Source organism: Acipenser ruthenus, chromosome 13, assembly GCF_902713425.1.
Source record: "Acipenser ruthenus chromosome 13, fAciRut3.2 maternal haplotype, whole genome shotgun sequence".
Classification (NCBI taxonomy): Eukaryota; Metazoa; Chordata; class Actinopteri; order Acipenseriformes; family Acipenseridae; genus Acipenser; species Acipenser ruthenus.
In genome coordinates, this window is record NC_081201.1 from 20,748,990 (window position 1) to 20,774,461 (window position 25,472).

The window sequence follows — 25,472 nt, forward strand, 5'->3', positions numbered from 1 at the left end:
AATAATGCATTAGACCTGTCATTAGGGCTACAACGAAGGGTACAGTTGCTTGCACAGTTTGCATTCAGCTTTTTTTTTGGTCGTCTGGGCATTTAACAAATAAATAGCAGAGGGGTTTTGAGACATTTCTTTCAATGCAGCTTACGCTATACAACGCTTTGCTGTCAAGATGGCGAAATTAAGTAATTAAAGGTTTGCCTCTGGATAACACGAGCTGGAGGGGTGGATGGTGCTCAGTTTTTTAAATGAAAATTCTTAGTGTTGGCGTATATTGTTTGTTTTAAACATTCTGCCATAGCACTTCTCTTGCACTGTCTTGTACACTAGTTATTCATTACATATTTTACTGAAGCACTACAACCGCTATAGGTACATACAGCGACGCCATATAGAGTTGCTATGTGTAACGATTTGGTAGTGGGTTTTACGTAATATGCAGTATACAAATCAAAAGATCGAATTTTGCACGTGAGTGACATTTAATGTGTGATTTATAGTATTCACACTGTCAAACGGTTTCTGTTAACAGAAGAAAAACATGAATGAGACATTAGGAACCTTCGAAGGTTTAAAACTACTTTTGAATTCCTGGCTAGCGAACCTTTGAACACAGCCCTATCTGTCATGATGATCCTTAAGATATAGTAAAAAGATTCCTTCATTCAAATTTAGTGTATTGTCTACTTAAGATGTGTTTTTTTTTTTTTTTTAACTTGCAGGTGAGATACAATCTGCTGCAGTATGTTATTCCAGATGTGAAGGAGCTGTATAATTGGTTGGAGGTGGAATTTCACCCACTGAAACTGTGTGACAGAGTAACTAAGGTAATTAGAAAAAATATTGAAGTCCTTAATATGTTAGCAAGACTGTTCACCCTTTTATATTTGCTTTAGATAGGAAAATAGGTTAGTAAACAATTGGTTTGTGAATTGAGGTTTGGATGAAGACTGTCTAGCCATCAAGGATGCTGACGGGCATGTTTTATTGTCCTGCTCTTTGTGCCAGTGGAGAGCAGTGATATTTCTGATGTGCCAGATAAACAACGGAGGTTAATTAGTGGTGTGAAAGCATGCTGTCATCACTGCCAGTCCCCTTCTGACATGTTTTAATTTGTCAAGAGAATACTGCCAATATGCAATAGCATCCATTGGCTAACCAAAGCCTTGTAAATTAGTATAAAGTTACTTACATTTTTACATTTACATTGGATATTGGAATTAGTCTAATACATTGGCTTTTTGTACTGAATTCTGGAAACCATGTCAACATGTGTGTGTCTCAGGCAGAAGGCAAAATCTGACATACCATTTTGCTAGAAAATAAGTGGTACAGGGTAGCAGAATGGGATGGTGGGTGTATAATATGCCTCTTGTTTTGAGTGATGAATTTGTTTTGTTATTTTTACTAACTTAACCCTTTGCGGTCCATTTATTAAGTGCGTGTCAGGCACGCCAGGTCTAATTTATTTTCACACGCGCAGTTAATTTTAGACGCGCTGTTTAAAAGTGTTTTTTTTCAGTCAAACGGGTTTAAAAGGCCCTGCATAACAACAAAGCACTCACTAGGCATCTCCAGCCCCGCCCCACCCTTTTGTTAGCTATAGCTTTCACCTATGTAAGAAATAAATAATAATAATAATAGTTGTACTTACCGATCAATCATCTCCTGATCACTCGTTTTATCACCAAACTCCTCAATAATGCGATCCAAGTCATTATTTTATTACTATAACATCTCAAAAAAGCTCTGCAAATGTCCATGTTTTCTGTGCGCTGACGCACTCAGCCAGCTTGTTTACTTATGACCGCCCCGTTATCTGATACCAGGGCCATGTATGACTAATCATGAGATACGCCTTTTTTTTTTTTTTTTTTTTTTTTTTTTCCCGACCTGTCTCGGCTCCTGTCGTTCCCACTCGGCCATTGAATGGTTTTCTCAGCTTTTTCCGGAGAAAAAACGACTAAAACACGTTTTTTGCGTTTTTATAATGATGTCGGACAGGGTCCGACAATGGACCTAATAGGAATAATTGCAATGTCGGACCAGGTCCGACAATGGACCGCAAAGGGTTAAGGAAAAGTGCATTATTTAAAAAAAAGTCGTAGTTAGCATTAGTAATGTAATTTACCAAAAAATGACGTGTAGAATACACACACCCAGTCGAACTGGGTACTGTAGCACATGCAAGTGTGTGCTGGGAGGGAATTAGCTTACCCTTTCAAGGACGGTGATGGTGGAAACGAGGATATAAGCAGATAATGTTTCATGAACTAAATTATCAGGTATGTTTTTTTTTCTCCTTATTACTGATAATGGCATGTAGAACTATTTTTATTTATAAATATTTGTTTTTTTGAAAATAATCCAGTAGTGTCCATTACTGCCTATAAAGACCCTGAGTATTTATTATGGCATTGCAGTCACTCGGGTAAATCGGTGTCTTATTTGCCCAAACATCAATATTTTTCATCAAAAAGTATTGAAAGGTCCCTCTGGTCATAGAATAACACGTTTTATATACATGTATCTCTGAGCCGTCCAACTCCTTTGCCGCACATTGTGGGTGTGGGCGTGAATATTCTGCAGCCCAGTTACGGCATTTAACAAAAGATTGTTTAATGGCTGATTTGATATGGCTGCAACACATTCACTTCATTAAGAAGCTGTACGTGGGCTGTTTGCACTTTTATATAGTTACACTTGAAACTTCTCTGACTAATCTATATGTGAATGCAGTGTTTGGTTTCACCAATGCCATTGTCTTGAGACAGGTTTTAAACTGGGTGAGAGACCAGGCTGAGAAGGATTCTGACCTCCAGCATTACGTGCCCCATCTGCAGGGCAACACTATTCTAAGACTGCTCCAGCAGGTAAGGGCTTCACTCAACTTTTGTTGGCATAATTTGTGTATTTTCAAAACGATTTAGATTTGTATAAATAATCTTGTTAGCAGCATGGTCTCTGCAAAGCACATTTCATTGTCCTGTTGTCCATACCAGTGAGAGCTGACATTTCTGTTGGGCTAGATACATTGTGAAGGTAAAGTAATAATGTGTTTGCACAGTGCCATGGCTGCCAGTCCCCTTTAGACAATGTTCGAAGTAACACACTGTTCCTTAAGCTACAGCAATGGCCAAAAGTTTTGCATTACCTAGAATTTTAGGGTTGAGAGTAATAAATAAAAAAAAACTGAATATAATTTAGATATTAACATTATGCTATCAAAAAACTAAAAAATAATGCAAGTGTCTACCGGAAGCCATAATAGTAGTGTTAGATTTCGAAATGTCAAGTATATGGGAAAACTACAAAGCGGTATATAATTCAATATGTTAACGTAACATTATTCAGCAGGTTTCATTTGACTTTATGAAGCAAAATTAGTTAATTCTATAGGGTGATGCAAAACCTTTGTCCATAGCTATACTAATGGGCATACCTGCTTTATAAGTTATCACATTACATTTTCTTTTTGTTATACTGTCTGCTACTAAATGTAAACATTGCGCATGGTATTGCTGTACATGTAATGGGATGCATGGCTATCTTCTCAGGTGGCTCAGATCTACCAGAGCATTGAGTTCAGCCGTCTGGCCTCCCTTGTCCCCTTCGTTGATGCCTTCCAGCTGGAGCGCTCGATCGTCGATGCTGCCAGACACTGTGACTTGCAGGTCAGTGCTTTCAGTGCTTGTTTTTTTTCCCAAACATCTATAGATTGCTAGACAGTAATTTGGTTGGAGGGTTTGTTTTCTTTTATTTTTTCAGGTTTAATTTTTACTTTGTTAAACATATAATGTTCACATACCCAGAGAATGTTAATCAGAAATTGGCTTCTGTTTTACTAGACTTAACAAATAAAACATTCAAAGCTTAAATTCTTTATGCATTCTTTGAAAGATACTCTACCATTAATTGGCCATTGGTTAAAACAATATGACTGCTACAGGTAGTGAACAAAAAAATGGAAACACCAATGTAAAGTCACTTAATAGGGCATTGGGCCACTATGGTATCCCGCTCTCTGTAGTTCTTGGTGGACTGTTTTTGATGAAACTGGTTGCTCGCGCCCCAGGTTGAAATTTGCAGTCAATTGATCTGCAGTTGCTCACCTGTTTTGCCTTGCACTTCGAATTAATGCACGGATATCACGATCCTGGAGTATGCACTTCCACCTACTGTTGCCCTTTGCTGATGATGTCTTTCCCTCGGAGTTCCATGCTGACATCACCTTAGACACCGTTGCTTGTGAAACATCAGCAAGTTGTCTTGGTCACTGAAGCTCCTGCCAAACATGCCCCAACAATCACCCCTCTTTCAAAGTCACTGAGGTCTCCTCTTGCAGCCATACTAGCCATAATTATAGGCAACCAGGCCTGTCTAGCATTTTTATACATGACCCTAAGCATGCTGGGTTGTTGTTTGCTTAATTAACGCATGAGCCACACCTGTATGGAAGCCCTTGCTTTCAATATACTTGGTGTCCCTCATTTACCCAGGTGTTTCCATTTTTTTGTTCACTACCTGTATATAATGGCTATAATTAGACAGCATTTTTTAGGGGCATAAAAAAAACCTAATAGTGCTATTAACCATAAACATTTTTGTGTGTCTTCACTAAAATGCAGATGTAGAGATTTATTTTGTGAAGGTGTATTGATGGTGTTTTCCAGGTGCGTATCGATCATACCTCCCACACGCTGAGCTTTGGCTCAGACTTGAACTACTCTGCTAAAGAGGACTCCCCGGTGGGCCCCTTCCTGCAGAACATGCCCTCTGAACAGATCAGGAACCAGCTCACCGCCATGTCTTCTGCCCTGGCCAAGGCTATTGATGTGATCAAACCTGCAGCCATACTGGTAAGAACACGTCTTCAGGACCACTCTACACACAGCTGGATAGCTGATTTTGTGGGCACAAGCAAAATGTATATAGGAATAATAAATGCAAATACCTTCATACAGTAGTTGAATTAAACTGGGCCAATCATTTTGCTATCTTACAGCATTTATTTTCTGAAGACTAATTTGGTAATCCATTTGTTTTATTGCCAGTTTAAGAAACTGGAAAAGGCTGTTTTTAAATGTAACCTTATTTCAGGGACCACTGATTGTAGTTTTTCTTAAATTTTCATTTCAAGCATTAATGCATAGCATTGCCTGGCTGAAACATAAAATGCTTTTTTGATGTTGGTCAAAGTCGTCCCACATCAGGCACATTTCATTGTCCTGTTCTCTGTGCTAGTGAGAGCTGAGATATTTCTAATGTGCTAGATAAAGAATGGAGGTAAATTAGCAGTGTGGCTTCACAGTGCCATTACTGCCAGTCCCCTTCATACAGTTTCTATAATGTACACTGTCCACTAAGCAGCTAATGACAAGTGTATGTGTCTGAGTTTTTGCTTGCTATGCAGTTATCCACTACCATGTTATATTTATGGAACCCTAAAATGAATCTCTTGATAAAATGTTGTTGGCCAAAACCTTCTTAGAACTTCTGCTATAAAATTGGTCTTTTAAATTTAGGTGATTAAACATGTTGGGGGGTTTATAAATTGTGTTTTTTATATCCTCGATGGACACCTCCTTCCCATATGTTTCTGATTATTGTACTGTTTGTTTGCAGCAAGAACGTGAGGACCAGAAGCAACTGGCCATTGCCGCCTACTTGAAGAACTCTCGGAAGGAGCACCAGCGTGTCCTGGCCCGTCGGCAGACCATCGAGGAGCGCAAGGAGCGCCTGGAGAACCTCAACATCCAGCGCGAGAAGGAGGAGTTGGAGCAGCGCGAGGCGGAGCTGCAGAAGGTGCGCAAGGCAGAGGAGGAGCGCCTGCGTCTGGAAGCCAAGGAGCGCGAGAAGGAGCGCATCATGCAGGAGCATGAGCAGATCAAGAAGAAGACTGTGCGCGAGCGACTCGAGCAGATCAAGAAGACAGAGCTGGGAGCCAAGGCCTTCAAAGACATTGACATCGAGGTGCGTGCGCTTCTAATGCTTAAAAAAATAATCAATCCTTTCAATACAAGTGAGCTGCTCACTGTACTGTTTTGGTGTATTTTACTTGCTTGATAATTGGCTTTTATATTAAGTATATTAAATAAGAAAAGTTAAGTCGGTGAGATACATTAATTGAAGGCGTACAACTTTGAGTGACAGGGTAATACTGTAAAAAAAAATAAAGAAATAAATACAAAATAAAAAAAGTTAGTTGTATTTTTGGAATCTTCATGCAGTCCAGCTGTTGAGTCCCAAACATGCGTGAGCTCTCTGTTCTTGTTCCTGTGGGATCCAAAACTGGAGCTACCATTGAGCTGCTGCAAGAAATGTATAAAGCAACAAATGTATAAAGCAACATTGCCCTTGGTCAAATAAAACCCTCCTGTGGTTAGTAATAGCAAAATGATACTGGCAACAAGCACATTTCATGTTCCTGCTCTGTGTTTGTGAGAGCTGAGATTTCTGATGTGCTAGATTAATCATGGCGGTAAATTAGCAGTGTGGCTGCACAGTGTCATTACTGCCAGTCCCCTTCAGACAATTTCACAAGAACTGTACAATTTACATGGTGGTTAAGGGTATAACACTGTACTATAAAAACCCAATATCAAAATATATTTAACAATGAACCCCCCTGCTGTTTATAGGATCTTGAAGAACTGGATCCAGATTTCATCATGGCAAAACAGGTACAACAGCTGGAGAAAGAAAAGAAAGAACTTCAAGAACGCTTGAAGAACCAGGAAAAGAAGGTGAGCACAGATAGTGAGAACTGCTGATTTTTAAAAACTTAGTTAATGCAGTATTGATGTTAAGAGGCATGATTCCTGCAGCACACACATTTTATTGTCCTGCTCTCTTTCCCAGTGAGAGTTGTGATATTTCTGATGTGCTAGATAAAGCATGGCGGTAAATTAGCAGTGTGGCGTCACAGTGCCATTGCTGCCAGTCCCCTTCAGACAGTTTCAAGATGTTAATGGCATGAGCTGACAGCTCAATATACTGCTAATTTCAGTATGTCTGTGATTGCTTGTTAATGGCCTATACAGTATTCGATAAGGAAAACCTTTCAAAGAGCAAAGTTTAATGTCAAGTGAAAACATGCTAATTGCATGGCAAGCCTTGAGCCCCTTACATTGTGGTTATATACGACTTACCCAGGAAAAGCTATTTTTGTGCCAGAATTCAATAGGAACAATAATAGATTGACCGTGTAAGCTGGCATGCCTGATTTCAAGTCGGCACATTTAATAGATTGCTGTGATGCATGTTTTATTCACAATTCTTTGTCTTTTTTTTTTTTCTTCTTATTTTCTGATGAAATTACCTGTGTAGATTGACTACTTTGAGAGAGCCAAACGCCTGGAAGAAATCCCTCTGATTAAGAAAGCTTATGAAGAACAGCGAGTGCAAGACATGGAGCTGTGGGAGCTACAGGAGGAGGAGAGGGTAAGGACATGCCCTTGTTAAATAGAATGACAAAACCCTATTGTAATGCATGCTCTGGGATTTCACTTGAATTAACATTTCAACATTTTAATAAAGTATCGTCTGGGGCTCCCGAGTGGCGCATCCAGTAAAGGCGCTCCGCGTGGTGTGCATGATGTGCCCTATAGTCTGGACGTCGCCGGTTCGAGTCCAGGCTATTCCTTTGCCGACCTGAGGACGGGAGCGCCCAGGGGGCAGCGCTCAATTGGCCCTCCCGAGTCAGCGCAGGGGTGGTAGTGGTGGACTGAGCCTAAAAATAATTGGGCATTACTAAATTGGGGAGAAAACAATAAAATAATTGGTGACCACTAAATTTAAATAAAGAAGTATCATGTAGTTTACAACCTACTTGAAGCTTTATAAATAAAACACACTTATTGTATGTCTCTATACCTCACTAAACTAAAACATGAGGGACCAAGTGGTTCAGTTAGTAGCTGCTGTGGGAGATTTTCTAAATATACATCTGCATGTGGTTTATGCATTATGCTAATGTCCACTGATCAGGAATCTTAATCTCAGATTTACCTGTGTATTGTAATTCCTTGCAACTCTGTTACTTAAAGGCTATTTATTTATTTATTTTGTTTGTTTATTTTTTTTTGGTCTGCTTCTAGTTTTGTGAAACCTGAGCACAACAAATTTGGAACACGGATACAAACTCTTTTGTATATGCTTGCTTAACATTTGTTCTGTGTGCAGATAAGCAACATGCAAGTGGAGCGTGAGAAGGCTCTGGAGCACAAGCAGAGATTGTCGAGAATGATGCAAGACAAAGACAACTTTGTCTCCAAGATCACGGCTGCACGCCAGTCTGTCTATGAGGTATGTGCATTTTAAAAGAATATTCTGTGATTTTAAATAGTTATGCCTTTTCATAGGTGTGCCTGAATATATTAGCTTGAGCATATATAACATTAATATATCCTAAATAGGGAAATTGCATTTTGTAAGGTTAAGGTTACCTTCAGTTTTTTTTTAAATTTTTAAAGCTAACACGAATCTCTGTTTCAGGAAAAGCTGAAGCAGTTCCAAGAGCGTTTCGTTGAAGAGAGGAAACAGCGTTTGGAGGATCGCAAGAAACAGCGAAAAGAAGACCGGCGCAACATGTACTACCGGGACAAAGAGGAGGAGGAACAGCGGCTGCATGAAGAGCAACTTAAGAGAGGTTCTTTATTTTGTAATTTCCATGTCAAATGGTTTTTAACCCTTTGCGGTCCATTGTCCGACTGGGTCCGACATTGCAATTATTCCTCACAGGTCCTTTGTCGGATTGGGTCCGACATCATTATAGCAACGCAATAAACGGGTGTCTAGTCGTTTTTTCTCCGGAAAAAGCCGAGAAAACCATTCAATTGCCGAGTGGGAGCGACAGGAGCCGAGACAAGTCGGAAATAAAAAAATAAAAAAAAGCGTATCATGAATAGTCATACATGGTATCAGATAACGGGGGCGGTCTGAAGTAAACAAGTTGGCTGACTGAATCAGCGCACAGAAAACACTGACATTTGCAGAGCTTTTTTGAGATGTTATAGTAATAAAATAATGACTTGGATCGCATTATTGAGGAGTTTGGTGATTAAAACGAGTGATCCGGAGATGATCGATCGGTATGTACGACTATTATTATTATTATTATTATTATTTATTTCTTACATAGGTGAACGCTATAGCAAACGAAAGGGTGGGGCGGGGCTGGAGATGCCTAGTGAGTGCTTTGTTGATATGCAGGGCCATTTAAACCCGTTTGACTGAAAAAAAATACTTTTAAACAGCGCGTCTAAAATTAACTGCGCGTGTGAAAATTAATTAGACCTGGTGTGCCTGACGCGCAATTAATAAATGGACCGCAAAGGGTTAAACACACTTTTTTATTATGGAAAACAGATATTTTAATAGAACTTAAATGACAATTTGTTTACAAGTGTAGCATTATAACAATATAATTTATTTTTGCAATGGCAACATTATATAAGTGTAAATAACATATATTATTTTACAATTGCAGCATTGTAACAGTGCAACAGTCATATCACCTTTTAGAAATTATTTTTTGTGCTATAGATTTCAAAGCAGACACCCTTCAAACTCTCATCAATGGTAACGTCTTTATCTAGTACATATGCTTCAGAAAACTTGCGCTGCAAATTCAGTCACGTCATATAGGGTGATTTGATGTGGTAAACTTACTTTCTATCTCCCACTGTTTCAGGTACTGGTTTCTATCACTGTTATATACATTATCTGAAGTGTACTTCGTCAGCAAAGTAAATCGGTTCCTTACAACCCTTTGGTAACATCAGCAAAGGAACAAATACTGTACCCTCATCTCAATCTCGTTGCTTGTTTCTGTGCAGAGCGTGAAGAGAGGGAGCGTGTTGAGCTGGAGCAGCGTGAGGAGGAGGAGCGAGAGTACCAGGAGAAGCTGCGCAAGCTGGAGGAGCAGGAGAGGAAGCAGCGAGCGCGGCAGCTCGAGATTGAGGAGAGAGAGCGCCGCAGAGAGGAGGAGAAGAGGGTGCCAGAGGACAAGCCGCTTTCAAGGGTAAGAGCACAAAATAGTGCATCGTGGGGTATCAAAAAAACTAACCACCTGCAAATTTGTTGCTGAAACAGTGACTCCCTTTTGTGGGGTGTGCTTTCCTAAGTGTTTTTGCTGTAAGTATTCATTTGAAGCCAGCTGTACAAGAAATGAGCAGAGGTATATGCACAATACATTCCTAGCTGAATCTTGCTGCCATGCTGAATGATGTGGTTAAGTGCATGTTTGTGTCCTTTGCTAGGATTCAAATCCACGCTGGGCTGACAAAGAAGAGGGAGGTGGTGGCGGAGGCGGTGGCTGGAGAAAGCGCACTGATGGCGGAGAGTCTGAGTGGAGACGTCCTGGGACCGGCACTGACAAGTATGTGTTTTTAAAGTGATTTGTTTTATGGATTTGTTTTTCATTTTACGATGAAAAGAAACTACAGGAGACATGCTTTTTAATTTACCAGTTTGAAAGTGTGTAATCCTGGATGAAATGCATGATTAACAATTGTGCCGAGGTATAAAACTGTTTTTTTTTTGTTTAGTTTTTTTGTTTTTAAATCTGTTGGAAAAGGAAGACACAACCCGTGTTGTAGTTTCAAAAACGTTCCTGCTGTAGCACTATCCTGGGCTTTCTAATGTTGTCAAGTAAGGTATTTCATGATTGTCGTAATCTGGGTCTGTTAACCCTTTGCGGTCCATTGTCGGACTGTGTCCGACATTGCAATTATTCCTCACAGGTCCTTTGTCGGACTGGGTCCGACATCATTATAGCAACGCTATAAAGGAAAAAGCCGAAAAAACCATTCAATTGCCGAGTGGGAGCGACAGGAGCCGAGACAAGTCGAAAAAAAAAAAAGTCGCTTCATGAATAGTCATACGTGGTATCAGGTATCAGATAACGGGGCGGTTGTAAGTAAACAAGTTGGCTGACTGAATCAGCGCACAGAAAACACGGACATTTGCAGAGCTTTTTTGAGATGTTTTATAGTAATAAAATAATGACTTGGATCGCATTATTGAGGAGTTTGGTGATAAAACGAGTGATCCGGAGATGATCGATAGGTATGTACGACTATTATTATTATTTATTTCTTACATAGGTGAACGTTGTAGCAAACGAAAGGGCGGGGCTGGAGATGCCTAGTGAGTGCTTTGTTGATATGCAGGGCCATTTAAACCCGTTTGACTGTGAAAGAAAATACTTTTAAACAGCGCGTCTAAAATTAACTGCGTGTGTGAAAATTAATTAGACCTGGCGTGCCTGACGCGCAATTAATAAATGGACCGCAAAGGGTTAGACTATCCACTTGTTTCAAAGAATGTTAACCAAGGCCACTTTATAGATTTGATAAAGCAAAACCAATTTGAAGCAGTGGTTTCTGCAGATGTGAGAATTGGCTGTTAGTTGTATTTAATGATTTCCCAGTAGGGAAGAAGGCCGGGAAGATGAGAAACCTGCATTCCGTCGAGACGATGACCGTGAGCCTCCCTTCCGACGGGGTGGAGATGATAGGGGCCCCAGGAGAGGGTTTGAGGACGAGCGGGGTCCTCGGCGGGGCTTTGATGAGGACAGGGCTCCCAGGAGGGCGCTAGATGATGACCGGGGCCCCAGGAGAGGGTTTGACGAGGACAGGGCTCCTAGGAGAGGGGCTGATGAGGATAGGGGACCAAGGAAAGGGGCGGATGAAGACTGGGGTCCTAGAAGAGGAGGAGATGATGACAGGGGCCCAAGAAGAGGTGGAAGGGGCATGGACGACGACCAAGGACCTCGCCATGGAGACGATTCCAAACCTTGGAAACCGCTGGGCAAAACAGGTATATTGCATTCAATTACTTTGTTTAGTCTTTCAACAGCTGCTAGATCTGATGTTCTTCACTGTAGACCATTTTTATACAAAGACCGGTTTACCTCAGATTGATTTGGTCAGTGTTTATTGAAGAGAGGAAAATAACTTGTTTCCCAGAGTTTTCAGCCCATTTAATAAACTGTGCATGTTGCATGTATTATTGAGTTGCCTACAGTGACATGGATTTCAGAGTTCACTGATTTTTGAAAAGGAATGTTTTTTTGGCCAGTTGCCAGAGCACAGATTTCATGTAACTGTCTCGCTGGCTGCAAGCTTGTAGATCTGTCAGGCAAATCTTTCTGAGCTGCCACATTAAGCATTTAAATGTAACCATGCTGTTTACTACTGCTAAACAAACAGCCATTCCCTAAAATGGGAGGTCACAGCCACTAAAACCATTATAATTCATGTACTTTTATTACTTGGACAGTTTAATTTTAGTATTTCATGTTTTTTGCTTACTAAATTTGTGGGCATTATTTTTGGTACTTGCACAATTTTAAATTGCATAGTTTTTGAATGTTTCTTTTTTTTTCTTGCGCAAGTAGGTCCCTGCATTGTACTCCAAATTTGCTAGTTTACTGCAGTTAAATGTGAAAGAACTTTAGAAGCTTTTGTATTTTTGGTCACAAGATCGCGATATTGACTAAATTTACTTTTTAAATGTGATTTGAATTGAAAAGACCAAAGGTTTATTGCGAGGTTTAATTTTTTCAAAGTAACTTCCAAATGGAGTGAGGAAAGCCCGAGTGAACCAGTCGTAAAACTTGGTAAGTTTTAAATCTTTTTATATTGCCACTTTGTATGTGACGTGGTGGTGTTTGGTTATTTTTTTTGGCTACATACATTTTATTCATTCACAAATGTAGGTACCATATATAATTGATGTAAACTCCAATCAAACCAATTTATTTTGTTTTTGTTTTTTTCCATACACATGTGATCAAGTTTTCAGATTAAGTTTATACAATTGTAAGATTCAGTCTCCAACTTTTCTATAGTAGAATCTCACTTAAACTGACCAGTCAACCAAACGCCCCGCTTTTAGTTGATATGCAGTCATGCAACCATGCTTATAGTGCCACCAGAACCCAGTTAAAAAATGCAAGGTTAAACTACTATAGTGGAAAATACTGGGAAATGCTAACATGTTACACTTTCAATTGAAACAGAACATTACAAATGTATTTTAAAACTTGACAGCAGTGTCATATTAAAGGCCCAAAAAACCCAAGCAATTTGCAAAGGAGATGAAAGACAGCACGGCAGCAAAAAACAGATGTATGATACGCAAAGCTGATGATTTTGTTAAAGCGCTCCACAAATGTATCCTGACAGGTGAGGCAGATTTCAGAGCAAGTACTGGCAATTACTAGGAACGTTTTAGTTTTAAACAGAACAAAGATACCCCCCCCCCCCCCAGCAAGCCACAGGCGACTTCGGTTCTGAGTAAGCTGCATGGAAGAGTTTTGTTTAAAATTAAAACAAGCACTACGTTAACCCAAATTTTCTTGGATGTTTAACCCTTTTGCGGTCCTATGTTTTCCCTTTCTGGTCCATCATCAAAAAGACGCAAAAAAACAGGTCTCTAGTCGTTTTTTCTCCGGAAAAAGCCAAGAAAACCATTCATTGGCCGCGGTGAGATCGATAGGAGCCGAGAGAAGCCGAAAAAAAGGGGCGTATCTCATGAATACAGCTAGCCCCGGCATCACATAGATAACACGGACATAAACAAACAAGATAGCTGCTTCTGCATCCAGCGCTCAAAGAATACCACAGACATTTGCAGAGCTTTTTTTAGATGTTATAGTAATAAAATAATGACTTGGATCGCATTATTGAGGAGTTTGGTGATGAAACGAGTGATCAGGAGATGATTTATCAGCATGCACTACTATCAAGAGGTATGTGAAAAAAACAGCGAACGAGGGGTGGGGCAGGGCTGGAGATGCAGTACTGAATATCCTGTTGATATGCAGTGCCTTATAAACATGTTTTACTGTTGGGGGGGGGGGGGGGGAAGAAAAATACTTTTAAATAGCGTGTCTAAAATAAACTGCGCGTTTGAAATAAATTGGACCTGACGTGCCTGAGACGCACTGAATAAATGGATCGCAAAGGGTTAAATCTGTTTTTGCTTAAGTTACAATTTGAATAGTAGTTGTGTTTTTTTTTTTTTTTTTTTTTTTTAATTGAGCATTTTCCCATGTATGACTGACTAGTGGTGCAGACACGTTTTATTAAATCCATTGAAAACACATTTTGTAGTTATAGACATTTCAGACTTACGAACAGCCTCCATTCCCAAGGTGTTTGTAACTCATAATAATTTGGACTGGTGAATATTTTAAACGCAACTGTAGTTGTTGGTAGTAAGATCCTGTGTGGAGGCTGTGTGTCCAGTGGTTAAAGAAATGGGCTTGTAACCAGGAGGTCCCTGGTTCAAATCCCACCTCAGCCACTGACTAACTGTGTGACCCTGAGCAAGTCACTTGTGCTCCGTCTTTCGGGTGAGACGTAGTTGTAAGTGACTCTGCAGCTGATGCATAGTTCACACACCCTAGTCTCTGTAAGTCGCCTTGGATAAAGGCATCTGCTAAATAAATAAATAATAATAAATAATAAGATCCCTGATATGTTACATTTGAGTTTCTGGCATCCATCCCTTCCCTTTGAATGACCTGCTGCCCAGCTAGAATATTTACAGTAGGGTTACATTTGTGTTTGTAGGTCAATTTTTATTAAAAATATATTATATATATATATATATATATATATATATATATATATATATATATATATATATATATATCTATATATATATATCTATATCTCACACACACACACAGAGCTCTGGAAAAAATTAAGAGACCACTGTTAAATTATCAGTTTCTCTGGTTTTACTATTTATAGGTATGTGTTTGGGTAAAATGAACATTTTTGTTTTATTCTATAAACTACTGATAACATTTCTCCCAAATTCCAAATAAACATATTGTCATTTAGAGCATTTATTTGCAGAAAATGACAACTGGTCAAAATAACAAAAAAAGATGCAGTGTTGTCAGACCTCGAATAATGCAAAGAAAATAAGTTCATATTCATTTTTAAACAACACAATACTAATGTTTTAACTTAGGAAGAGTTCAGAAATCAATATTTGGAATAACCCTGATTTTCAAGCACAGCTTTCATGCGTCTTGGCATGCTCTCCACCAGTCTTTCACATTGATGTTGGGTGACTTTATGCCACTCCAGGCGCAAAAATTCAAGCAGCTCGGCTTTGTTTGATGGCTTGTGACCATCCATCTTCCTCTTGATCACATTCCAGAGGTTTTCAATGGGGTTCAGGTCTGGAGATTGGGCTGGCCATGACAGGGTCTTGATCTGGTGGTCCTCCATCCACACCTTGATTGACCTGGCTGTGTGGCATGGAGCATTGTCCTGCTGGAAAAACCAATCCTCAGAGTTGGGGAACATTGTCAGAACAGAAGGAAGCAAGTTTTCTTCCAGGACAACCTTGTACTTGGCTTGATTCATGCGTCCTTCACAAAGACAAATCTGCCCGATTCCAGCCTTGCTGAAGCACCCCCAGATGAGTCCAATTTTCAGCTTTGCCCAACACCTGGTCGTCTAAGGGTTAGACGGAGACCTGGAGAGGCCTACAAGCCACAGTGTCTCGCACCCACTGTTAAATGTGGTGGAGGATCGGTGGTGATCTGGGGGTGCTTCAGCAAGGCTGGAATCGGGCAGCCTTGGCATGAATCAAGCCAAGTACAAACTTGCTTCCTTCTGCTCTGACAATGTTCCCCAACTCTGAGGATTGGTTTTTCCAGCAGGACAATGCTCCATGCCACACAGCCAGGTCAATCAAGGTGTGGATGGAGGACCACCAGATCAAGACCCTGTCATGGCCAGCCCAATCTCCAGACCTGAACCCCATTGAAAACCTCTGGAATGTGATCAAGAGGAAGATGGATGGTCACAAGCCATCAAACAAAGCCGAGCTGCTTGAATTTTTGCGCCTGGAGTGGCATAAAGTCACCCAACATCAATGTGAAAGACTGGTGGAGAGCATGCCAAGACGCATGAAAGCTGTGCTTGAAAATCAGGGTTATTCCACCAAATATTGATTTCTGAACTCTTCCTAAGTTAAAACATTAGTATTGTGTTTAAAAATGAATATGAACTTATTTTCTTTGCATTATTCGATGTCTGACAACACTGCATCTTTTTTGTTATTTTGACCAGTTGTCATTTTCTGCCAATAAATGCTCTAAATGACAATATTTTTATTTGGAATTTGGGAGAAATGTCAGTAGTTTATAGAATAAAACAAAAATGTTCATTTTACCCAAACACATACCTATAAATAGTAAAACCAGAGAAACTGATAATTTTGCAGTGGTCTCTTTATTTTTTACAGAGCTGATATATAATCATACTGTATATAATTAAAATACCACACTTTTTGTAGATGTAAAATGTCTTTAGTACTTTAATAATTTAATGAATACATAGGTAATACTTTGTTTAGCTTTATTAACAATAATCATTATTTATGCCTTTTTGTGATTAATGGTAAAAATGATATATTTTTAAACATGTTTTATAAATTGATAAAAAAAAAGAATCCTGTAAGTAAACTTGCGGTGTGTGTGTTGTGCAGGTGGCTGGAGAGAGAGGGAGAAAGCTCGTGAAGAGAGCTGGGCTCCCCCCCGTGATATGGGGGGCTCTGAAGAGAGTGACGAGCGGGAGCCTGACCGAGAGCGCCGTCCTCCAAGGTGCGTGTGTTGTCTTTGCTGTGCATTGATCCTGTTTATCACTTTAAACAAGCAGGTTACATTCCCACAAGAAGGCATGACGCTGCTATGCGATTCCTTCTGAAGGTGTGTCCTCATGGAAATTGGCTAGCTTTTGTGATCAGTCTTCAAATTGGCTAGCTGCATTTCAAAGTACCCCTATGGCTTGAGGCACAGCCATTTAAAACCAATTTGTTTAGGTCGGTATGTATAATTTCTAATCCAATTCTGCTGTAGTCTGGAGTTTTTTTTTTGTTTAATTTTCAGCCGCTGAAAGATTTTTTTTCCAGTAAGGCTCAGTGATTGCCCTGTTTTAACTGTAATACACCCTGTTCTATTGAGTGTCATGTGCAATACTTAACATTTAAATAAATACAAGTCAACAGTGGTTTTATTAAAACGTTTAAACGTACATCTGTAGCCTTCGTGCTGGCATTAAGTGAAGATTGAATGTTTGTGCAGGGAGGAGGGCAGCAGTGCCTGGAGGAGGGGAGGCACTGAAGAGTCGAGTGGCTGGAGGGACTCCCCCCGCAGTGACGCTTGGGAAGACAGGCGCAGCAACAGGCGTGATGACCACCGTGACGTGAGAGACAAGCCTGATGAGCGAGACCGCAGGGGCCCACCCAGAGCAGAGCGTGGCGAAGGTCAGTTCAGAGGACATGTTGAAGCTTTGCATCGTGGCGGCTTAGGCCAAATGCATAGTTACACACCACCAAGTAATTAAATGCTTGGCTGAGCCTTTTAACCACTTCAGCTCCAGATATAAAAATGAATGTGCATGCCAGGCACCAGATTTTAAATATTTTTACCCCAGGAATCGCTATAAAAATCTTGGATAAAAATAAAACCCAAACCAATGGAACATGTGTGCCAGTCATACTTATTTATGAATACAATTTTTTTAAAAGAATACCACCAATGTCCTGCAAAATAAAAATAAATAAATAAAAATGCATTGAACAATAATTTGTAAACTGTATAATGTAAAGAAAACACGGCAGGATAGAAATTTCGGCAGGGTTAAAATTAAGGTTTTACAAACAGGAAAACAAACATATGCAAGATTTGTGATAAATAAAAATCTGTAAAAAATGAAGTGCACATGCTTACATTTTTTACTGTGACATCACTTAACATCACGCCATGTGCTGTTTTTTATTTTGTCTACTTTTGAAGCGCTCACTTGTTTGGTGTGAGTGCTCAGGAAGGTGAACACCTTTCAGGTTGAAGAACAAAACAAACCTTGAAAGCTTGCAGAGATGGGAGGGCGGGGGGGTTATTGCTCTGTTTCTGTATAGTCTAAATCAGTCTCGTATTTGGGCATATGAAGCAAGTAATGCCAATTTAAAATAAAGGTAATAATGCAAATAACTGTACAGAAATGAAAGTAAATGCTATATGTGCACATTTGTGTGCTGCTGTATCTTCCATTGTTCTCAATGCACTTGGATGAAAGATGGCATGTTACTGCAAGTACTTTTCACATATGTGCGTATGTCCTGGGACTGAAGTGGTTAAAGAACTACACTATATTCTCCACTCCTTTGTTCATCCAAATGCTTACAGTGCATCTTCTGCAGATATTGTGTGTTGTAAAATGTCATGGTTTTGTTTGTGGCTGATCTAGCAGCATCAGTGTTTATGATGATGATGGTGGTGGAAGTTGCAGGAGAGCACATCAATCCCAATGCCTTGTGGTTTATTTAGCCTTTTACCTGTGCATGGGTTTCAAGAGAGAACTTAGTCATCTTCAATCCCTGAAAGAGGTTAAAAATAGTAAATATTATTGTATAATTGTTAGGGGGGTGACACAGTTTTTGCTATGTTTCCTTTTCTGCTGAATTCCGGTCCTTTTTGATTCGATTTAACGTTTTAGGAAGCTGTAGTTTCAGATGTTACACCTGTTTTGTTTTTTGTTTTTGTTTTTTACTTTTGTCAGCCTCCTAATAGATTAGTTTTCAGTTTAAGTGCTTGAAGTTTATTGCAAGGTTTGATTTTATTCAAAGTACCATCGAAATGGAAAGCAGACGAGACCAGTGAAAACAACGAAAGACCTGGTGAGCATGAGATTTGTTACTGTGTGTGTGTAATTTAAATATTTTTTTTTTTCATCTGCGTAATCTGGAGAACTATATATATATATATATATATATATATATATATATATATATATATATATATATATATATATTATTATTATTATTATTATTATTAGTTATTTCTTAGCAGACGCCCTTATCCAGGGCGACTTACAATTGTTACAAGATATCACATTATACATTATTTCACATTATACAGATATCACATTATTTTACATACAATTACCCATTTTTACAGTTGGGTTTTTACTGGAGCAATCTAGGTAAAGTACCTTGCTCAAGGGTACAACAGCAGTGTCCCCCACTGGGGATTGAACCCACAACCCTCCGGTCAAGAGTCCAGAGCCCTAACCACTACTCCACACTGCTGCCCTGTTTATATATATATATAAAAAAATGAAATGAATAGATTGCAGATTATTTGTCTCCATGTTTTTTTTTTTGGTTTCGCATGTACTGCATATACTATGTCCAACTGGATGATTGATGTAACCAATTTAGTTTCATATTTGTGGGACACTGGGAAACAAGTAGCTACAAGTCGAATATTTTGGTGTAAAAAATAAATAAATAAAATCCTGTCTTAACTGTCCAAAAATGAAATGTTGCACTGAAGTTTCCAACTGGCTGGGTACCATATCATTGCAGTCAGATAATAGGGAACATTCAATTCTCTCCATTTTGTTCGACAGCGAGCAGCTGGAGGCGCGGTGGCGAGGAGCGCAAGGAGGAGAGAGACACCCCTCGCCGAGGAGCCCCTCCTTCCAGGGAGAAGGAGCGAGAGAGACCCGCTGGGGAGGGCAGCGTCTGGAGGGCTGAGAAGGAGCGAGAGAGACCCGCTGGGGAGGGCAATGCCTGGAGGGCTCAGAAGGAGCGAGAGAGACCTGCTGAGAAGGAGCGAGAGAGACCTGCTGGGGAGGACAGCGCCTGGAGGGCTGACAAAGACAAAGAAGCTTCACGGCGCGCCAAAATGGAAACCGATGATGACGGCTGGACCACTGTCCGTCGTTAATACAATCTTGTCCTTTGCTGCATCTTTTTAGTGTTGGAGTGGGCATTCTGAAAAATAAAAACCTGTGCCACAAAGCATCTTAGATCTTAAAGAACGGTGGTTTGCTATGCTAACATTTAAAGCAAAGTAATTTCTGATAATTGATCGTGCACGGTTTTTATGCAGCAAGTAATGTGAAAATATACTGATGCAGAATGACCTGTTGCGTTGTGTAGGCTGTTGCCTTTATTGAATCACATTTCACATATCTTACTAAATGTGTATCTTACAAAAGCAGCTTAATAAAACTTTGTTTGGACATTTAATAATTAAAAGACTTCCAATGATTGAGTGTACAAGGTTATGTTTTTTTTTGTGAATTTTTTGTGTTAAACTGCAAAGGTGTGGTGCATAACATAAACAGTCTGCCTAATTATTTAAATGTTCTATATTAAGTTGTTACAGCAGAATTGGACATAATCTTTCTAAATTCAAGGTGGTACAAAATGTTGATTAGTAGTCGTCAGACATATGAAGCATACTGATAATCCTGGTAATTTTACTTGTTGCTGATTTTACATTTAACATCTGAATTTACAGAGTTGATTTTCATGACACATGAGGTTTATAATACATCAGCATGAATATTTAAATTGGATCCTTGCTATGCCAATATTTTCTATTGCCCATGGTGAAATTGTTCCATTTAAATATTATGTACTTTAAAATCAAATCAAACATTTGTGGTTTTTGAAAGCTGTAGTATAAGACCTGATCTGGCAGTTTTGGATCTTTGTCTTGAGTAATGCTTAACTTTCATAAATATGTAGTAATAATGCTGTTGGCTTTAAAAAATGTAAATGAATAAACAAACATGACTCGGTTGCATGCTTCTGGTCCTGTTTAAACCAACGCAGTGTATTCTTTTGTTTCTAATAAATCAATTACACATTTCTATTGTCCTGTTTTATCCAAACTTGGATCCATATCTTTTAAAGTATTTGTTTTTAAATGGTTTACTCTTGGTGACCATGATTTATTTAAATGTGTTTACCAGTAAAAATATAAGTTTGCGATGGTATTGATCTTTTAAAATCAAAAGCATGCATGTTAGACTTGCCAATAAATGGTCCACTGAAAATTGATCAAATCATGCACACCGGTAAGGGTGCAAAATCTTTTCAAATGTCAATTGTATACACAGTTCGAACATTTAAAAAAAAAAAAAAAAAAAAAAAAAAAAAAACCTGATCTAGTAGCGTTTCCCTAAACATTTGTTTTTTATGAAAGGCATACAATGAAAAAGTTGGCATTTTCATCTGCTGGATTAGAATTGCACTGGAGGTGGGCAAAAAACTGTTGGCTACAGGCCACTGTGCTGTGTAGCAGTAGTCCACTGGTTCCACCAATTAAGATTTATTACTGTTAAAGTATTTTTCATCAATAGTGCATGTGTTCACGGTACATGATTTTTATAGGACATGAATTTACAACATGCTTGTGAACAAGAACTAGTAACTATACTAGACTATGTCCAGTCCTGACTGGAATATTAATGGTCCAACGTTGAACTTCAAAAAACTGAAAACTTGTCTCTTCAGTTTGCTGCCTGTTACAGAGAAAGACCAATGTCCAATAGTGCTCCCCAAAGAGTGAAAAATATGTATTCCCCAAAAACTAAACAGGCCTGGCAGCTGCATGGCATGAGCAGAGGAATAACACTCCACAGGGGTGGTCCAGACAAAGCAGGCTAACTAGATAATGACATATTAAGTTGGAGTTCAGGGTGGCTGTCCACTGCCCAAAAACGTGGTGTTTCTTTAAAATTGGCTAAACCGTTACAATTAAGGGGTAGTGGTCCATGTCTATGAAGTTAATACATGAGTTGTATTTTTTTGTATGTATACTGGTGCAGTGTGATTATACAGTATAAATCCAGACTGCTCCGTGTGGCTGTACAGTCAAGAGCTGCGATTATATATATATAATGTGTGTGTGTGTGTATGTATGGTAGATCTCCATTGTACCATTTTTCTTTGTTGGGGTATTATATTTATCAATAACGAAAACTTTTTGTTTGATAACTAGATGGGTGACTGCAGTCAGCTTACAAGTCGGGTTTACCACAAAATACTGCTCTATCAGCAGTATTTAAACTAGGGCAAAACATCTTTCACGATTAAGTACCAATTAAGACAAAATAATTGCCGCGCTGGGGAGGTTTTGAATACCCCTGAAAGATGCCTATTGGGCCCATTAAACATTATGATTACTACTATAATCCCTTATACAGGTGTGAGACTGGAGCTAACGAACCAGCAGATTGAACTGACGAAGCGTGGCTGAGATCCAATTAATCGTCTTTCTGGGTTTTAAGATTGCTTATACGTTCTTCGATAAGGTACATCACAAGTAATAGCTTTCTGTTTAATCGTTTATGAAAGTGTAGTGGAGCAGTGAGATTCAATGAAGACGCTGCCAGCATTTTATAATTCATAAAGATGCTCATCCACTCAAGATCACTGCTCTGTCATTGCACTAATAAAGGATACAGTCGTGTCCTTGGACAAATGGACACGCAGTTTGCAAGATGTAAGGAAAGGCAGTACAACCAGCAGTAGGGTGTGCATATGTTAAACAGTATACCACATCTCACTGTTTAAAGTTTTGAAACATTCATATGTTGTTCTATTACTTTGACACATATTGTATGTTAAGTAGAACATGCTGCTAATGTAACCCTTTAATGGCAATTTGTGTAGCAAATTCAATAACCCTTCGCTACCCGCTCACTGTAGCATATTTGATTTCACAGACTGATTATAATGGATTTATCTCGAACTAACTCGTGTTATGTTAGCTAATGCAGTCCAAGACCAGGGCTACATGGGGTCTGCGAAACCAGCCCGTTGAAAAGCCAACATAAACCATACATTAGGTGCTGATGGATGTTTAATTCTGTGTTTGGCACAAGTACCGGGGTCTAGTTGCATACTGTACATGTTCTTCATACAGAAATACATAGGCCTATATTACAAGGTTAATTTAGTATTTTGAAAATATGAATAATGCACATTCGTATAACGAGGCTGTGTATAAAACTACTGGATTCGATATTACTTAGCATGAGGACTACATTTCAGCGTTGAGTTAGACTTATCTTTGGCTTGTGAAATTAATTTGTCTTTAATTTGCCCACTGATATTTAAAGGTATACAACCCAAGTTGCTCATAGTGTGCTGTGGTTAGTAGATCTCTATATATGAAAACCACAAACCACAAATACTTCAATGCAATTGAATGTACTGTGTTTCTTTCAAAAATATGTATAACGACCACGCAATTGCACATTATATGAACCCACCCATTCTCAAAATAAATTGTCATCGTTTTTAGAATTGTGCAGGCTTCGACCATTTCACAATCGGTCGACCCATTTAGTAATGTTCTCGTTGGGTTCAGGGGACGATATATACATTTTTACAGGTCCTCCCATCCTTAAAATGCACAACTGTGATTGAATGAAAGCACGTCTATGCACATTCTTCCCACATGTACTGTCAGTGCATTTACATAAAGCTATAGATATAACTTAATGTAAAAATTGACATCATTTGTGATCTTTATTAGAAGTCATTGCATATAGGCATCATGTCTCTCGGATAGTTCTGCTGACCCTTATTAGCTTTAATTATGGATTATTCAAATACAAGGTTAGGTCTACTCAGAGTTTGTGAAACTAGCTGTATTTGTTATAATTTGGTTTATGTGGGTCTCAGTATTTGGGCGCTATTGCCATTACACACATCACACTTGAGGAAACAGTGCTGCATACTTTACTGCAATTCCACATCTGGCCGGCAGAGGCCAGTAATGAACTAGGAGAAACAAAATACCATAAAAACACAACACATCACGCAATTTAAGAAATGTACTTCACAAATTGTGTCTAGTTCCCCTTCATAACTTGAATAGTGGTTGTTATAGATTAGCATGTAACAGGCAAACTTACTGATACCAACAGCAAACTAAAGTACAATAATACATCAGACGTTAAAGTTGCAACGGTTGGACGCTTGAACAGTCATTTTGAAAAGGCATTAGTTCTAACGCATAGCCTATACAATCACCACACCCGAGGTAGATTTTGGCACTTATCTAAACCTAATATTTCCAAAATACAAAAATGAAATACAGTACATTCAACAACTTGTGATTTTGTCAATGTTCCTTCCGAAATGCCTCATTTTAAATTCTGTCAATATTCCCTTATTTTACGTCTGAGGTAAACAACTTAGTTGAGAACGATGGGTTTTAATCGTTGTCTTACTTAAACAGGATATACGACTGAATAATAAGATTAATTTTACAAGTCAGCTAGACTTTTCTAGTATTGTTTCAAACAGAATTCCCACATTCATGCAAGCTTAATAATAACAAATAATAATAATAATAATAATAATACAAATCCAAACTTTGAAAATAATTGGGTTTCTAGTTACTTACTTTAAATAGATTTTCTTCTAGTTGAAGGAACGAAGTGAACGAGTACAGCATAATTCTGCAAATACAGTGCGCTAAAAAATATATTTACACTGCTGTTCTTTATTTCTATAGTTTCATTCGTGTGTAGAACATATTCATAAAAGTATAATCATTGAAGTGAACTAATAATAAACTTTAAACAACAACCTTATTTAAAATAAACGAAAGGGAACTCGTGCTCACTTTAACAGACAAGTCTTTAAACAAAAAGAAAAAGAAGAAAAGTCTTTAACGATTATTTTTCCCGATGATGGTTCTCGTCGGTTTCAGTTGATTTACAGCATTTGCTTGAAGTTTGGAGAGAGGGCAGTATTTGATTGTATGTGCATTGTCTCCACTTGCACCACAAAGCGGGCAGGTGTATCGCCTCAGCACAGGGCAAAGGATTCTCCCGTCCGGGCCCTTCAAGATATGGGTAGTGTAACGGGCAACGCTTTCTTTATTATTTCTACAGAACACACACACTTGGAGGTCCATCTTCCCTCGGCTTTGCTTGTGAAGAGTCTGCTGGCTCTGAAGCTTGCTTTCCATTACGCGCCACGCCAGCGCTCTGTCGCGGTCCAAAAACTCCGGAGAGCCGCCGAAAAGCGCAGGGCTCGACCTACAGGAGAAAGAGCCGACGTCTGCAAACCTTTCCCCCAAAACAAGGTCTTCCTCGTGGCCACAGATACCAAAGCCATTCAAATCCAGGGCTTTTTCGAAATAAGGCGCTTTAGAAGTCAGATTCACCTCTGCGCCCGTCCTTAACCCAGTTTTACTAGCACCGGTCGCCGCTTTCGTGCAGGTAATCAGGGTAGACAGTCCCAAATAGTCGTTCCAAGAGTTAAAGGCGTTCTCGTAGACATCGTTGTACCTGGCGCCCTGCAAATAATCAATTTGCGTATTTTCCGGTTTGTTCTCCACTGTGTGAAAAGTTTCCATCATGTTTTCAGATGTGGGAAACAGTAATGTATGTTTGTTTCGGTACTGCGGTTGTACTATACTAGTCCCACTCTATTTCTGAACCTGCACCACACACAAGTTATCTCTGCCTCTCTCGGTCTGCATCAGACACGCAAACGGCTAGTATTATTAAAACAGCAGCATTCTTGAGCGACCCTCCCACTGAGTAAGACGATTGGTGGATACCTTTTAACTAGCCTCTGCCATTGTGGATTGGCAAAAACAGTGTCTCTCAAAAGGT

At 39.2% G+C, this 25,472-nt stretch overlaps 2 protein-coding genes and 4 non-coding genes across 8 annotated transcripts in view; 5 read left to right on the forward strand and 1 right to left on the reverse strand.

Moving 5' to 3' along the window:
* Positions 1-20,697, forward strand: part of eif3s10 (eukaryotic translation initiation factor 3, subunit 10 (theta)) — a 33,155-nt gene extending 12,458 nt beyond the window's left edge. The window contains exons 8-24 of one of the 3 annotated variants that reach the window (XM_034031030.3): positions 720-824; positions 2,772-2,870; positions 3,555-3,671; positions 4,671-4,856; positions 5,623-5,970; positions 6,639-6,743; positions 7,327-7,440; positions 8,182-8,304; positions 8,494-8,647; positions 9,837-10,021; positions 10,260-10,378; positions 11,432-11,820; positions 12,572-12,622; positions 16,522-16,636; positions 17,117-17,298; positions 18,661-18,711; positions 19,446-20,697. In XM_034031030.3, coding sequence (XP_033886921.1) covers positions 720-824; positions 2,772-2,870; positions 3,555-3,671; positions 4,671-4,856; positions 5,623-5,970; positions 6,639-6,743; positions 7,327-7,440; positions 8,182-8,304; positions 8,494-8,647; positions 9,837-10,021; positions 10,260-10,378; positions 11,432-11,820; positions 12,572-12,622; positions 16,522-16,636; positions 17,117-17,298; positions 18,661-18,711; positions 19,446-19,765 — 2,763 coding nt within the window. In that variant the 3' untranslated portion in view covers positions 19,766-20,697. The remainder of the gene's footprint in view (positions 1-719; positions 825-2,771; positions 2,871-3,554; positions 3,672-4,670; positions 4,857-5,622; positions 5,971-6,638; positions 6,744-7,326; positions 7,441-8,181; positions 8,305-8,493; positions 8,648-9,836; positions 10,022-10,259; positions 10,379-11,431; positions 11,821-12,571; positions 12,623-16,521; positions 16,637-17,116; positions 17,299-18,660; positions 18,712-19,445) is intronic. The other 2 variants (XM_034031031.3, XM_034031032.3) reach the window with 2 other exon arrangements.
* On the forward strand, positions 973-1,104 carry LOC117418648 (small nucleolar RNA SNORA19). The gene has a single exon (XR_004546838.1). It is a non-coding gene; the product is annotated as a small nucleolar RNA SNORA19 (small nucleolar RNA).
* Positions 5,209-5,339, forward strand: LOC117418645 (small nucleolar RNA SNORA19). Its single transcript, XR_004546836.1, has one exon. It is a non-coding gene; the product is annotated as a small nucleolar RNA SNORA19 (small nucleolar RNA).
* On the forward strand, positions 6,408-6,534 carry LOC117418649 (small nucleolar RNA SNORA19). Its single transcript, XR_004546839.1, has one exon. It is a non-coding gene; the product is annotated as a small nucleolar RNA SNORA19 (small nucleolar RNA).
* LOC117418647 (small nucleolar RNA SNORA19) lies at positions 6,826-6,956 on the forward strand. The gene has a single exon (XR_004546837.1). It is a non-coding gene; the product is annotated as a small nucleolar RNA SNORA19 (small nucleolar RNA).
* Positions 20,698-24,517: 3,820 nt separating the features above from the next.
* On the reverse strand, positions 24,518-25,213 carry LOC117973480 (nanos homolog 1-like). The gene has a single exon (XM_034926051.2). The coding sequence runs from the start codon at positions 25,211-25,213 to the stop codon at positions 24,518-24,520; it is 696 nt and encodes a 231-aa protein (XP_034781942.1).
* Between the last annotated feature and the right edge of the window lie 259 nt (positions 25,214-25,472).

Bases quoted from the DNA above. Each gene is read 5' to 3' on its own strand.
- LOC117973480 (XM_034926051.2), bottom strand. From the start codon at position 25,213: ATGATGGAAACTTTTCACACAGTGGAGAACAAACCGGAAAATACGCAA.